Source organism: Miniopterus schreibersii (genome assembly GCF_964146895.1).
Source record: "Miniopterus schreibersii genome assembly, chromosome: 6".
NCBI classification, from domain to species: domain Eukaryota; kingdom Metazoa; phylum Chordata; class Mammalia; order Chiroptera; family Miniopteridae; genus Miniopterus; species Miniopterus schreibersii.
The window spans coordinates 3487211-3498693 of record NC_138107.1 but is presented as its reverse complement, the minus strand read 5'-3'; the positions used below and the strand labels follow the sequence as shown (position 1 = coordinate 3498693).

Genomic DNA, 11483 nt, shown 5'->3' with positions numbered 1-11483 from the left:
CCCGCGCCCCCCGCGCCCCCCGCGCCCCCCGCGCCCCGCGCCCCGGCCGCCCGGCCCGCACCCGCCGGGCGGCCCCGCCCCGCCCCCGCGCCCCGGCCCGCGCCGCCCGCCCCCGGCTCCGCCCCGCGCCTCTCCCCTCCTCTTCCTCCCGCTCCCCTCCCCGCCGCCCTCCGCGCTCCCCCTGCTCCCTCCTCCCTCCTCCCTCACACCCCCGCCTGGGCCTCCTCTCTCTCTCCGGCTCCATTTTCTCCGCCGCCGGGGGCCGGGGTCTCCTGTGGGGGGCCCGACCGGTACCCCAGGTCTCCCTGCAGGGCCGGGGCGAACCCCCGAGGGAGCCGGGAGGCGGGGAGACGGGCGGGGGTTGGGGCGGAGGGAGCAGCGGCCCCAGCGAGTTTGGGGGGGAAGTAACCAGGCGGGGGGAGGGGCGGAGCAGGGAGGGGGCCTCAGGCCCCCCCCCCAACTATGGACGAGCGGCTGCTGGGGCCGCCCCCTCCAGGCGGGGGCCGAGGGGGCCTGGGATTGGTGGGTGGGGAGCCTGGGGGCCCTGGCGAGCCTCCCGGTGGCGGAGACCCCGGTGGGGGCAGCGGGGGGGTCCCGGGAGGCCGAGGGAAGCAAGACATCGGGGACATTCTGCAGCAGATAATGACCATCACGGACCAGAGCCTGGACGAGGCCCAGGCCAAGTGAGTGCCCCCGCCCGGGACCCCACGCAGCCCAGCAGAAGCCCCATTCACAAGCTCAGTCTTCTGGGACACCCCCCCCCCAACTCCAGGATCCTACAGCTCTCTTCTCTCCTTACTCCCGGGAACCCCGAGATAAGCGACCCCTCTCAAACCTTCCTTCACTCCCAGGCCCTAAAACCTCAAAGACGGGGACCCCGGGTGGTCTCATCCCCCTCTCCTAACCTCTCACTGACCCCCGCCACTCCCCTGAACATCCCTCCACCTCCAGAGCCCCTTCTGGCTCCTCCCCTAACTCTCCACCCAGCCTGCCCCCTCCTCTGCAGACCTGAGGACCTCCACACCCCTCCTCTCCACCTTGGCCCAGCCTCCACGTGTCCTCAGCCACCCTTCACCCCTGCTCAGTCCCAGGGCCCTCTACACACATCTCTGCTGATCTCCCCACTTTAGCTTGGCACCCCTAACCCCTCTCTGGCACCTCAAACTCTGACTCTTCACCCCAGTCTCCATCTCTCTTCTGAAATCTACCTAGTCACCCTCATATCTGCAGTCACCCCCATACTCCCCCTCTGCACCCTTCTAGACCATCTCTCACAGCCCCCAGCCTGTCCATGGGGCCTTTAGCTTTCCTCTGTCACAGGAAGCCAAGCAGCTTCCCCACATCTCCATGCTCTGGGAGCTGATCTCTTCCCAAGAACCCCCACCTCCATTCCACCCCCAGTCCCACTTTCTACCTTCCTTCTTGTCCCCAGGCTCTCTTCTGTCACCCTCATGGTCTCCCCCTGCCCGTTTCTGTAGCTAAACTTTTCTCTCCTGTTCCTCCCAAGGAAGCATGCCCTAAACTGCCACCGAATGAAGCCTGCTCTCTTTAGCGTCCTGTGTGAGATCAAGGAGAAAACTGGTATGTGGGTCCCTCTTGATTCCTCAACTCCTGGGATGGAACCCTGTTCTCTGTAGACTCAGGCCAAGAGTCTGACTGCTTGGAGCCCTAAGGAGAGTGGGGGTCAGGGAGGTTGCCAGCGGGGACTGGGGAGGGAACCAAAGGAACTCTGGTCTCCAAGAGGCACCCGGAGGGCTGAGAACTGAGTGTGGGGGTCCCTGGGTCCCTAAGTCCACTCACCTGCACTAGGCCTCAGCATTCGAAGCTCCCAGGAGGAGGAGCCTGTGGACCCCCAGCTGATGCGCTTGGACAACATGCTTCTGGCAGAAGGTGTGGCTGGGCCTGAGAAAGGGGGGGGCTCAGCAGCAGCAGCTGCTGCCGCTGCAGCCTCAGGGGGCGGCGTGTCCCCTGACAACTCCATCGAACACTCGGACTATCGCAGCAAACTTGCCCAGATTCGCCATATCTACCACTCGGAGCTGGAGAAGTATGAGCAGGTGAGGAGAGGAGGCTGGAGTGGGTGCAGGGAGAGTCCTTAGGGGGAATCCCAAGGCCAGAGGGCTCCTCCTCACAGCCCACTGTCCTGCTGCAGGCATGTAATGAGTTCACGACCCACGTCATGAACCTCCTGAGGGAGCAGAGCCGCACGCGGCCCGTGGCACCCAAGGAGATGGAGCGGATGGTCAGCATCATCCATCGGAAGTTCAGCGCCATCCAGATGCAGCTCAAGCAGAGCACCTGTGAGGCCGTCATGATCCTTCGTTCACGCTTCCTGGACGCCAGGTGCGCCCCCGGCCCAGGCTGCCCCTGCAGTGGGCTCCTTCCCATCCTCCAGGCCCCTGGGTCGACACTGAGCTCCCGACAGAAATGCTGTCCAGTTGTGCAGCATGGAGACCCTACTAGGACAGCAGTGTCCTCACCTCTCTTTCCCCTCCTCTGTAGACGAAAACGCCGGAACTTCAGCAAACAGGCCACTGAGGTCCTGAATGAGTATTTCTATTCCCACCTGAGTAACCCCTATCCCAGTGAGGAGGCCAAGGAGGAGCTCGCCAAGAAGTGTGGAATCACCGTCTCTCAGGTATGGGGAGGAGTTTGCAGACAAAAAGCTCTCCGATCCTATTGACTGAGGGTCATACAGAGGGAAAGGTTTCCAACTGACCCTCATTTCTGCCCAACGCCCCACAGGTCTCCAACTGGTTTGGCAACAAGCGGATTCGCTATAAGAAAAATATTGGAAAGTTTCAAGAGGAAGCAAACATCTATGCCGTCAAGACTGCTGTGTCTGTCACCCAGGGGGGCCACAGCCGCACCAGCTCCCCGACACCCCCTTCCTCCGCAGGTGGAGCCCTCTGCCACTCTGGCTGGCTGTTTTGCACTCTTCCTGCTTTTGTTCCCACTTTCTACCTAGGCAGGATCATGGAGTGAGGGCTTTTGGGGGCGAGAGAGACCAAGCTGAGATGGGGTGGGGGTGTCAGGGGACAGAAGCCACTCCAGCCAAGTTACATCTTGCCTTTCTTCCAGCAAGTGACAGGGGAGGCTGGGAAACAGTGTAATCCTTCTGAGTGTTGCAGTGTTGTCATGTGGATAATTTGTGCACAGTGGCACCCTCCTGCAGAGCTAGTTCAGAGGGCCTTTTGGAAATAGTTGTGTCTCCTGTCTGCAGGCACAGGCTGTTATCATTACTTCCCTAATTCCTTCTCTGCTCCCCCAAGGCTCTGGCGGCTCTTTCAATCTCTCAGGATCCGGAGACATGTTTCTGGGGATGCCGGGGCTCAACGGAGATTCCTACTCTGCTTCCCAGGTCAGATGGCCCATCTCCCCTTGGAAAGGGTTTTCCCAAGTCAGTTTCCCTCCCTTCAGGATACCAGACGTTTTCCTTTTGAGGCGTCTTACTGTGTCATACCTTCCTTTGCTGCCCGTAGGTGGAATCACTCCGACACTCGATGGGGCCAGGGGGCTACGGGGATAACCTTGGGGGAGGCCAGATGTACAGCCCTCGGGAAATGAGGGTAAGTGGATCCCTGAAGCCCCCTCTCTCCACCTCTCACCAGGAGGGCCTTTTCCCTGGCAGTATCGTCCCCCATACTAGGTTTCAGAGCCCTACCCCAACTGTCTCTTTTTCCAGGCAAACGGCGGCTGGCAGGAGGCTGTGACCCCATCTTCAGTGACATCCCCAACAGAGGGACCAGGGAGCGTTCATTCTGACACTTCCAACTGATCTCACCCCTCAGGGCCACAGGGGTGGGGGCGCATGAGGTGACTCTTGAAGAGGACAAGGCATCCAGAGGACAAACCCCAGACATAGGAGAAGCACAAGATGGAAAAGGGCAAATGGGGTTGACCCTCCCCACAGACTCAGTGCTGGGGTTGCTGACCATGTGGCAAGAAGAATGGGGTCCCCTAAGGGGAAAGTGGGGTCTGTCTCCCTTTTTTCCTTTTCAGTCTTTTTCTCTCCCCCTTTCTTACACAGAAACACACACCCAGACCCTATTTTTCTGACCCTTTTTCTCTCATATACACATATACAACTATTCTGTTTCTCTCCTCTCTCTGGTTTCACCCACTCTCCTTCCCCCACCCCTTATCTGCTCTGGGATCGGTGGAGACGCCAGCCTTGCCCTACCTACCAGAGATGCCAAAAATGGGGACACAACTTCTGGACAGATGACCTGGGCCACGCCCCCATGCCTCCCACTCCCTGCCCCTCCAGACGGCTTTATTACCTCATACGCAGCTCATCTTAAACCAATAGAATCGCTCGGTGGACGAGAGTGTCTGACTCAGATATCTACCTCGGAGGGAGTTTCTGCTACTTTAAGGAATTGTTGACTGGGTTTGGGGGTTGAACTTTTTTTTTTTTTTTTTTTTTTTAGGAAAGAAAAGGAAACCCTGGGATCCATCTGTATTTTTTTTATTTTTTTGTTGTTGGTTCTTAATTTTTTATTTAGTTTGGGGACGTAGATGTTTTTATATGTTGATTTCTTTTTTTCTCTTAATTTCTTGCTTTCCATATTAGGGGTGATAGCCAAAGGGGTCATGATAAGAGAAAGGGGAACAAGTAGAACTGGTGAAGAGGCCTGTCTGGCTCTAGTCCTGTCCATCAGGAAGTACATTTACCAGGGCACCAAGCCTGCCCCATAAAGTCAAGCCACTTAGGTATTGTCCTTTGCGTGTAAAATCCCAGGTGTCCTTTGCTTGTCAGGCGGCTCCTGCTGCATTTGGTATGGAGGCAGCTGGGGGCTTGCTTGGCTGGCCTACACTCCCTCTTCCCACAACCCTTGGGCAGGGCTAGACGGTCATTTTGAGGAAATGCCACCTTCCCCTGTGACATGTCTTTAAGTCTACAGGTTAGGGGGGGAATGGGGAGGGGGTCATTGCAAAATAAGTATGAGTTGGGGTGCTTGTGTATGTATCTCCCTCGATTTCCCCAGAAATGAGGTACTTTTTTTTTTTTCTCAGTCTAAAATCATGAGGGTGGGGAGAGGAGGGAGGTTGCAAAAAGCCAAGTATAGGGAGATGTAAAATCATCGCTGCCCCATCCTTGGCCCTAAACCCCTCAAACATCAGGATTTCACAGGACTGTCACCATGGGGAACCCCTACCGTCAAAGATCTGTGCAGGACTGAGGGCAGGCTGGGATTGTGATGGGTGGGGGGTGGGAGGCACGGGCGCGGGCAGTTCTCTCCTCACTTGTAAACTTGTAGTTTCACAGAAAGAAAAAAAAAAGTTTTAAATAAAGAAATTTCTTTTTCCCCTGGGTTTAGTTGAGAATTATTTTCAAAAACATAAGCCCCAGGAAGAAAACATTATTCTCTTCATAAAGCCCCAAAAGGGTTTTCCTGGAGCCCCCAGCCTTGCCCTCACCACCCAGGCCCCAGGCCTGAACCCCATTGCCTGGGAACCTCCTCTCCTCAGATGGGGCTCCAGTGGTCCACCAGGTGGCCCTCCGCTGACTGACGGTACAGGTTGGGGGTCCTAAAGACGTGAGAGACCCTAGGGGATGCACTCCCCACCCCCATGGATGTGGCAGCGCCCAGGGGTGGGGTGATCATTGTTTCTAGTATCTGAAGGACTCTTATGTGAGAGTCATGAATTCCTAGCATTCCCTGTGCCAGGACAGGACGGGGAGATGGGGGCAGGGGAGAGGGTACAAGCCCCACCTAGGGCAGTGGCCAGAGCAGTGAGAGGCAGGCAGAGCCAGGAGCCTGGACAGAAGGCAAGATGGCAGCAGGTGCAACGGCTGGAGCCTGGGTGCTGGTCCTCAGTCTGTGGGGTGAGCCACTACCCCCACCTGTGGAAGGCACTTAGCCCCCTCCCCAGATCTCCCCAGAACTTTCCTGCAAGCTGTCACTGCTCTTCCAGCTCCCTTGCCCACCCTGTGCTAGTTCTCTCAGCCCCGTCTCCCTCCGCCCCTCCACCTTGGTGCTGTCTCTCAGGGACAGTGGTAGGCGGTCAAAACCTCACAGCCCCAATCGGGAAGCCACTGGTGCTGAACTGTAAGGGTGCTCCCAGGAAACCACCCCAGCAGCTGGAATGGAAACTGGTAAGTGAGGCTCCTGCTGCAGCCTCCCCGTCTCCCTACCTCAGGAGTCCTTTCCCAAAGGGCTTGCACTGTTTAGGCCCCTCTCCTCTGTCCCCAGAACACAGGCCGGACAGAAGCGTGGAAGGTCCTGTCTCCCCAGGGAGGCCCCTGGGACAGCGTGGCTCGAGTCCTCCCCAACGGCTCCCTCCTCCTACCGGCCGTGGGGATCCAGGATGAGGGGACTTTCCGGTGCCGGGCAATTAGCCGGAAAGGAAAGGAGATCAAGTCCAACTATCAAGTCCGAGTCTACCGTAAGGGTTCTGGGGCCTTCTGCAAGGCCCACCTCTCATTTAAGAAAAAGCCTTCAACCCCTGCCCTTGACTCCTTGGCCCTGACTTTGGCTACCCCATTCCCACACTGGGGGTGTAAGAACCTTCAAAGCTCCAGCTTCTGATTGGAATTTTCCCCCCTTCAGAGACTCCTGGGAAGCCAGAAATTATTGATCCTGCCTCTGAACTCAAGGCTGGTGTCCCCAATAAGGTAGTGGAAAAGGGGAGCAGAAAGTGGTCCTGGGAATGGGAGGAGTGTAGCTGGGTATGTGTGTATGGTGTCTCGTATTTTCAATGATGAGGTTGCTCTTTCCCCCAGGTAGGGACATGTGTGTCTGAGGGGGGCTACCCTGCAGGGACTCTTAGCTGGCGCTTAAATGGGAAACCCCTGATACCTGATGGCAAAGGTGAGTCCCAAGTTCCCCCCCTCCTAGCTGCTTTTCTGATCCCTCTCCCCCACACACCCTGGGATATCCTATCTTCTTCCTCTACCACAGGAGTGTCTGTGAAGGAAGAGACCAGGAGACACCCTGAGACAGGGCTTTTCACACTCCAGTCAGAGCTGATGGTGACCCCAGCCCAGGGAGGAGCTCCCCACCCTACCTTCTCCTGCAGCTTTAGCCCTGGCCTTCCCCGGCGCCGAGCCCTGCACACAGCCCCAATCCAGCTCAGTGTCTGGGGCGAGCACAGAGGTGGGGAGGGCTTCAAGCTCGGGTGAGTACATTCTGAAAGTATGGCCACTGGGACCACACATAGGTATAACTCTCAGCCTCATGCCCCTTCCCAGCCCCGGAGCCTGTGCCTCTAGAGGTCCAACTGGTGGTGGAGCCAGAAGGTGGAGCAGTAGCTCCTGGTGGTACTGTGACCCTGACCTGTGAGGCCTCCACCCAGCCCCCTCCTCAAATCCACTGGATCAAGGATGTGAGTGACCTGGAGAGGGGCTGGGCAGTAGAAAGATACATAATAGGCAACTAGGCAGGTAGGGAGCTCACGGAGAGAGGCAGGCAAGGAGCTGGGGAAGACAGGGTATCTGAGGATGTGGAGACAAGACAGGAGTATGGGATGTATGGACAGGGGTTGTAATAGCCTCCTGTCCCCCTTCCCCCACCCAGGGCACACCCCTGCCCCTTCCTCCCAGCCCAGTGCTGCTCCTCCCTGAGGTAGGGCCTCAGGATCAAGGAACCTACAGCTGTGTGGCCACCCACCCTAGCCATGGGACCCAGGAAAGCCGTGCTGTCAGCATCAGCATCATCGGTAAGGAGACCTCTCCCCAAATCCCAGAGACCCCGTGCAGGCTCCAGTTACCTACCCCATTTTGGCACTGTTCCCAAGGACCACCCCACTCCACCTTCAGTGCACCCACACCCAGGCTGCCCCACCCAAACCCTACCAAGAGAGCACCCCAGCCTGTCCCTTCTCCACTCTGGACTAAAGAAAAGAAGACCCCACTGGGGCTCCCACTAAATAGCCCTCTCCCAACCTGAAGCCTTCCTTTCTGACTTGCTCTTTGTTTTCCAGAAACAGGCGAGGAGGGGCCAACTGCAGGTGAGGGGTTGGATAAGGTCAACAAAGCAGATAGGCCCCAATGTGACTGGGGGGATGGTAACAAGAAAGCAATGGTAAGTGGTGGGGCTGTGCCCTCAGTCCTCCCCATTTCTCTACAGGCTCTGTGGGAGGGCCTGGGCTGGGAACTCTAGCCCTGGCCCTGGGGATCCTGGGAGGCCTGGGGGCAGCCGCCCTGCTCATTGGGGTCATTGTGTGGCAAAGGCAGCGACGACGCAGAGGAGAGGAGAGGTAAGTGGAGAAAGCTAGATACCTCAGACTTAGGGCTTCCGGGCAGCAAGGAGAGGTGTGGAGGAAATGCTAGGACCCACGTGCACAATTCTCCCCAATCTTCCTCCCCAGGAAGGCCCCAGAAAACCAGGAGGAGGAAGAGGAAGAGCGTGCAGAGCTGAATCAGTCGGAGGAGCCTGAGGCAGCCGAGAGAAGTGCAGGAGGGCCTTGAGGGGCCCACAGCCACCCCTACCCCTCAGCTCCCTTTTCTTTTCCCCACACTGTTTTGGCCCCAGACCAGTCCTCACTTGTATAACCTCTACTCACCTCGCCAAACTTTCTTCCACAACCAGAGCCTCCCATGAATAATGATGAGTAAACACCTGACATATCTTGCTCCCTTTGCTTGTGTGTGTGTGTGTGTGTGTGTGTGTGTGTGTGCATGTGATGCCCTCACTTCCCCATATCACACCAAACACCCACTCAAAGCAGGGAGATGTTCCTGTCTGAGAAGGAAGGGGAGAAGGACAAAAGTGGGCAGAGTTCTCATCAATGCATCTCAACTTGTTTATTGAATTTGTAATGAAGATAGTGAGGGGAAGGAAGCATTTAGAGTCAGAACCCATATTAGACACTGGGGAGAGAAAAATTAAATTAAATCAACAAGGGGAAAGTCAGAGGGAGCCTTGCCCACCTTTCAACATCAAATCAAGAAACGTGGGGGAAGGCAAAGGATGAGCAAAGAGGAGAAACAGACCTTCTCTTCCGTCCATCCTCCCTCCCAGAGCTGGGAGGTGCGCCGCTACGGAGCGAGAGTGCGCAGTTCAAAGAGAATGCTTCTCCCATCCTCTGTGCAGGTGGCGCTCCTCCCCACACCCTCCTGGAGAGTGGCCAAGGCTGGCCTTAGCCAACAGAAATGGAGGGGCTGGGGGGAGGGCCCGGGAGGAAGGAAGGGTCAGCAGGAACCCCCAATACTGATTCTCCTCTGGCTAGAGGTGGGCAGAAAGAAGACATAGCTCAAATACTGAGCAGCCAGAAAAAGAAGAAGATGGCGAGAAACAGGAAGAGGGAGTCCTGCCAGCTGGAGGCTGGGTGACCCTGTCCCAGATCCACACCTGTAGGAGAGAGGAAAGCTATGGCAGAAGCATCCACTCCGGGGACAGGAGGGGGCCTGAGGGGCTTCAGGGGACTCCTTGGTAGGGGCAGAGGGATGGCTTTTACCTGCACCCCGGCGGAATGGCTCATGGGTATTGAAGACGGTGGTGAAAAATCCAAAGGGAAAAGCACCAACACCAAAGGAGAAGTGAAAGCCCCCGGTATCACCAAATGGCTGGAATCCCTAAGGAGGTACAGAAAGTCAGAGTGGGGATGGGCAAGTCTTTGGCAAGGAAGAAACACAATCAGACAAGACTCACCCCTCTGCTCTCTGGAGCTGGTCGTTGGCCCTGGGGGCGGGGTGGAGTTTTCAATCTGAGGAAAAGGAGAGGGACATCAACAGGAAATGTTCTCTCCACTTCCACACCTCACTCCCAGGGAGGAACTCTTCCACCTTTCCTCAGTACCCTCCTCTCTCTCACCTGGGATCCTGGGGCTTCTGACTCCCTCGCCCATAAAGGGGGACAACCTTTTCTCTGCTGATCCCAGCTTTACACACTGGGCACTCTTGCCGCTCTGGCCGTGTCTCTAGCCACTGGGGGGAAAAATGAAGTGGTTTCCAGTACACAGCAGGGTCTTCCAGCTCCTCAGACCTCCCCCATTTCCCTCTTCATCTCCTCTGAGTACGCACCTGATGAAGACAGGGCCAACTGGATGGGGGAGGAGAAAAAGGTCAAACTAGCTACAGGAAAGAGACATAGACCCGACCTCAGAGTCCCACCTCACCCCCAATTCCCAGGATTACCAGCTGTTTCTTTTCATATTGTCTGCCAGCTCTACCATGCCAGCCCACTCGGCCTTCCAGCGTTTCTAATCTTCCGACACCTAAAGCTTCATCCATCCTCAAAATGCTCAACCCTCTCCTCTGCCCCAAAACACGTGCGCACACACACTCACCCTCATCCCCACCCTTCTCCTTTTGACTTAATTTTCAATTCTCTTCAGCCACCCCTTTCCAGATTTCCTTTCAGTACCAGCCCCATCCTTGCCCCCGTGACTCCCAAACCAAACCCCCTAACTAGCACCCTCCCCTACTACTCCTTTTCCTCTCTTCCAGGCCCAATCAAGTCCCTATTGCCACAATCCTTTAACTTCTCAAGACTGTCCCTCCAGGTGCCCTTGTCCCCAGGACATACCACCCCCTGCCATACCTCACCTGAATGTGATCCCACATTTCACAGGTCTTCCCCATCAAGTAATGCCTCCCCTAACCTTTGAATTAATCCGTTTCCACCCGCATGGCTAAGACCCCCTCACTTATCTGGGTAAGGTGGCTCGGGTCTCCCCGATACAGATGTGCGCCGTCCACCCTCCCGCCCCACTTCCTCTCAACACAGCTGACGCTCCAGCTCCTCGTTCCTAAGCCTCTCCAAGCACAGGTCTCGTCAGCACAGGCGAGACCCTCCCACCCACTCGCACACCCGGAAAGACGTGTGTTCCCTCCTCCGGGCTCACCTGTGGGGACGTGCCCTCCGATTATCCGTATGACTGTTGGTCCCCCCGCCCTCTGCCTCCCCCGTAAGGAGACGACCCCACTCCTTTCGCCCCCTTCCCGATTCTCACCAGTACAGGTGGCCACACACACTGATCACAGCTTCCCGAGCAGTCTCCAGACATATATTACATTCGAAGGTCGCGCCTGCCCCGCCCCGCTCGCCGTTTGGCCCCTCAGAGCCCCCATCCTCCTCCTCCGCTGCTGCCATGGCCGACGCGGCTTCGCCTCCGCGTACCTCTTAGTCCCCGCAAACACACATACACAAGCCCAACAAACAAGAAACCGCCTCCTGCTCACGATCGTTTGGGGAGGCTTCAAGGTTTTTTAACCACGATTGGCCTGAGTGCCTGCCAATCACACAGAATTCAAAAGAAAGGATTGGCCCAGAGGCGAGGTGGAAAGAGGCTTGCGCGGTCCTGCCCTCGCACGAGGACTATTGGCTTACACCGCCTCGGTCGGCCCGCACCCCGGGCTGTAGGCACCGCCCTACGGCCCGCCGCCGGCCGGGGGAGGCGTTATTCGTCTGGGTGGCTGCCAGTCACATCCAAAGGCCAGAAGCAATTGGTTCGGGACTACCTAGATCTCGGCTGTACAACCCCTTTCTTTCCTTCACTTCCTGTTTCCTAGAATGTCCGGATTCCTATTGGAC

The 11483-nt window shown here is 57.1% G+C and overlaps 3 protein-coding genes across 7 annotated transcripts; 2 read left to right on the top strand and 1 right to left on the bottom strand.

The window, feature by feature from the left end:
* The first annotated feature begins 447 nt into the window (after positions 1–447).
* Positions 448–5313, top strand: PBX2 (PBX homeobox 2). Its single transcript, XM_081139813.1, has 9 exons — positions 448–683; positions 1508–1581; positions 1810–2057; positions 2153–2343; positions 2503–2638; positions 2746–2899; positions 3273–3361; positions 3483–3569; positions 3686–5313. Exons 1-9 carry the CDS (start codon positions 463–465, stop codon positions 3776–3778), a joined length of 1293 nt encoding a protein of 430 aa, XP_080995939.1. The 5' UTR covers positions 448–462; the 3' UTR covers positions 3779–5313.
* On the top strand, positions 5313–8862 carry AGER (advanced glycosylation end-product specific receptor). 4 transcript variants are annotated; one of them, XM_081139811.1, is made up of 11 exons: positions 5679–5833; positions 5997–6103; positions 6201–6393; positions 6558–6622; positions 6731–6818; positions 6909–7103; positions 7199–7332; positions 7524–7665; positions 7930–7956; positions 8076–8205; positions 8317–8862. In XM_081139811.1, exons 1-11 carry the CDS (start codon positions 5782–5784, stop codon positions 8414–8416), a joined length of 1233 nt encoding a protein of 410 aa, XP_080995937.1. In that variant the 5' UTR covers positions 5679–5781; the 3' UTR covers positions 8417–8862. The 4 variants fall into 4 exon arrangements, with proteins under 4 accessions (XP_080995935.1, XP_080995936.1, XP_080995937.1 ...); XM_081139812.1 differs by having other exon boundaries at positions 7936–7956; positions 8317–8588; XM_081139809.1 differs by having other exon boundaries at positions 5313–6103; positions 7936–7956; positions 8317–8588.
* Positions 8738–11314, bottom strand: RNF5 (ring finger protein 5). 2 transcript variants are annotated; one of them, XM_081139814.1, is made up of 6 exons: positions 10903–11279; positions 9971–9989; positions 9762–9874; positions 9600–9654; positions 9406–9523; positions 8738–9299 (listed from the first exon to the last, which is right to left on the bottom strand). In XM_081139814.1, exons 1-6 carry the CDS (start codon positions 11040–11042, stop codon positions 9202–9204), a joined length of 543 nt encoding a protein of 180 aa, XP_080995940.1. In that variant the 5' UTR covers positions 11043–11279; the 3' UTR covers positions 8738–9201. The 2 variants fall into 2 exon arrangements, with proteins under 2 accessions (XP_080995940.1, XP_080995941.1); XM_081139815.1 differs by lacking the exon at positions 9971–9989 and having other exon boundaries at positions 10903–11314.
* Between the last annotated feature and the right edge of the window lie 169 nt (positions 11315–11483).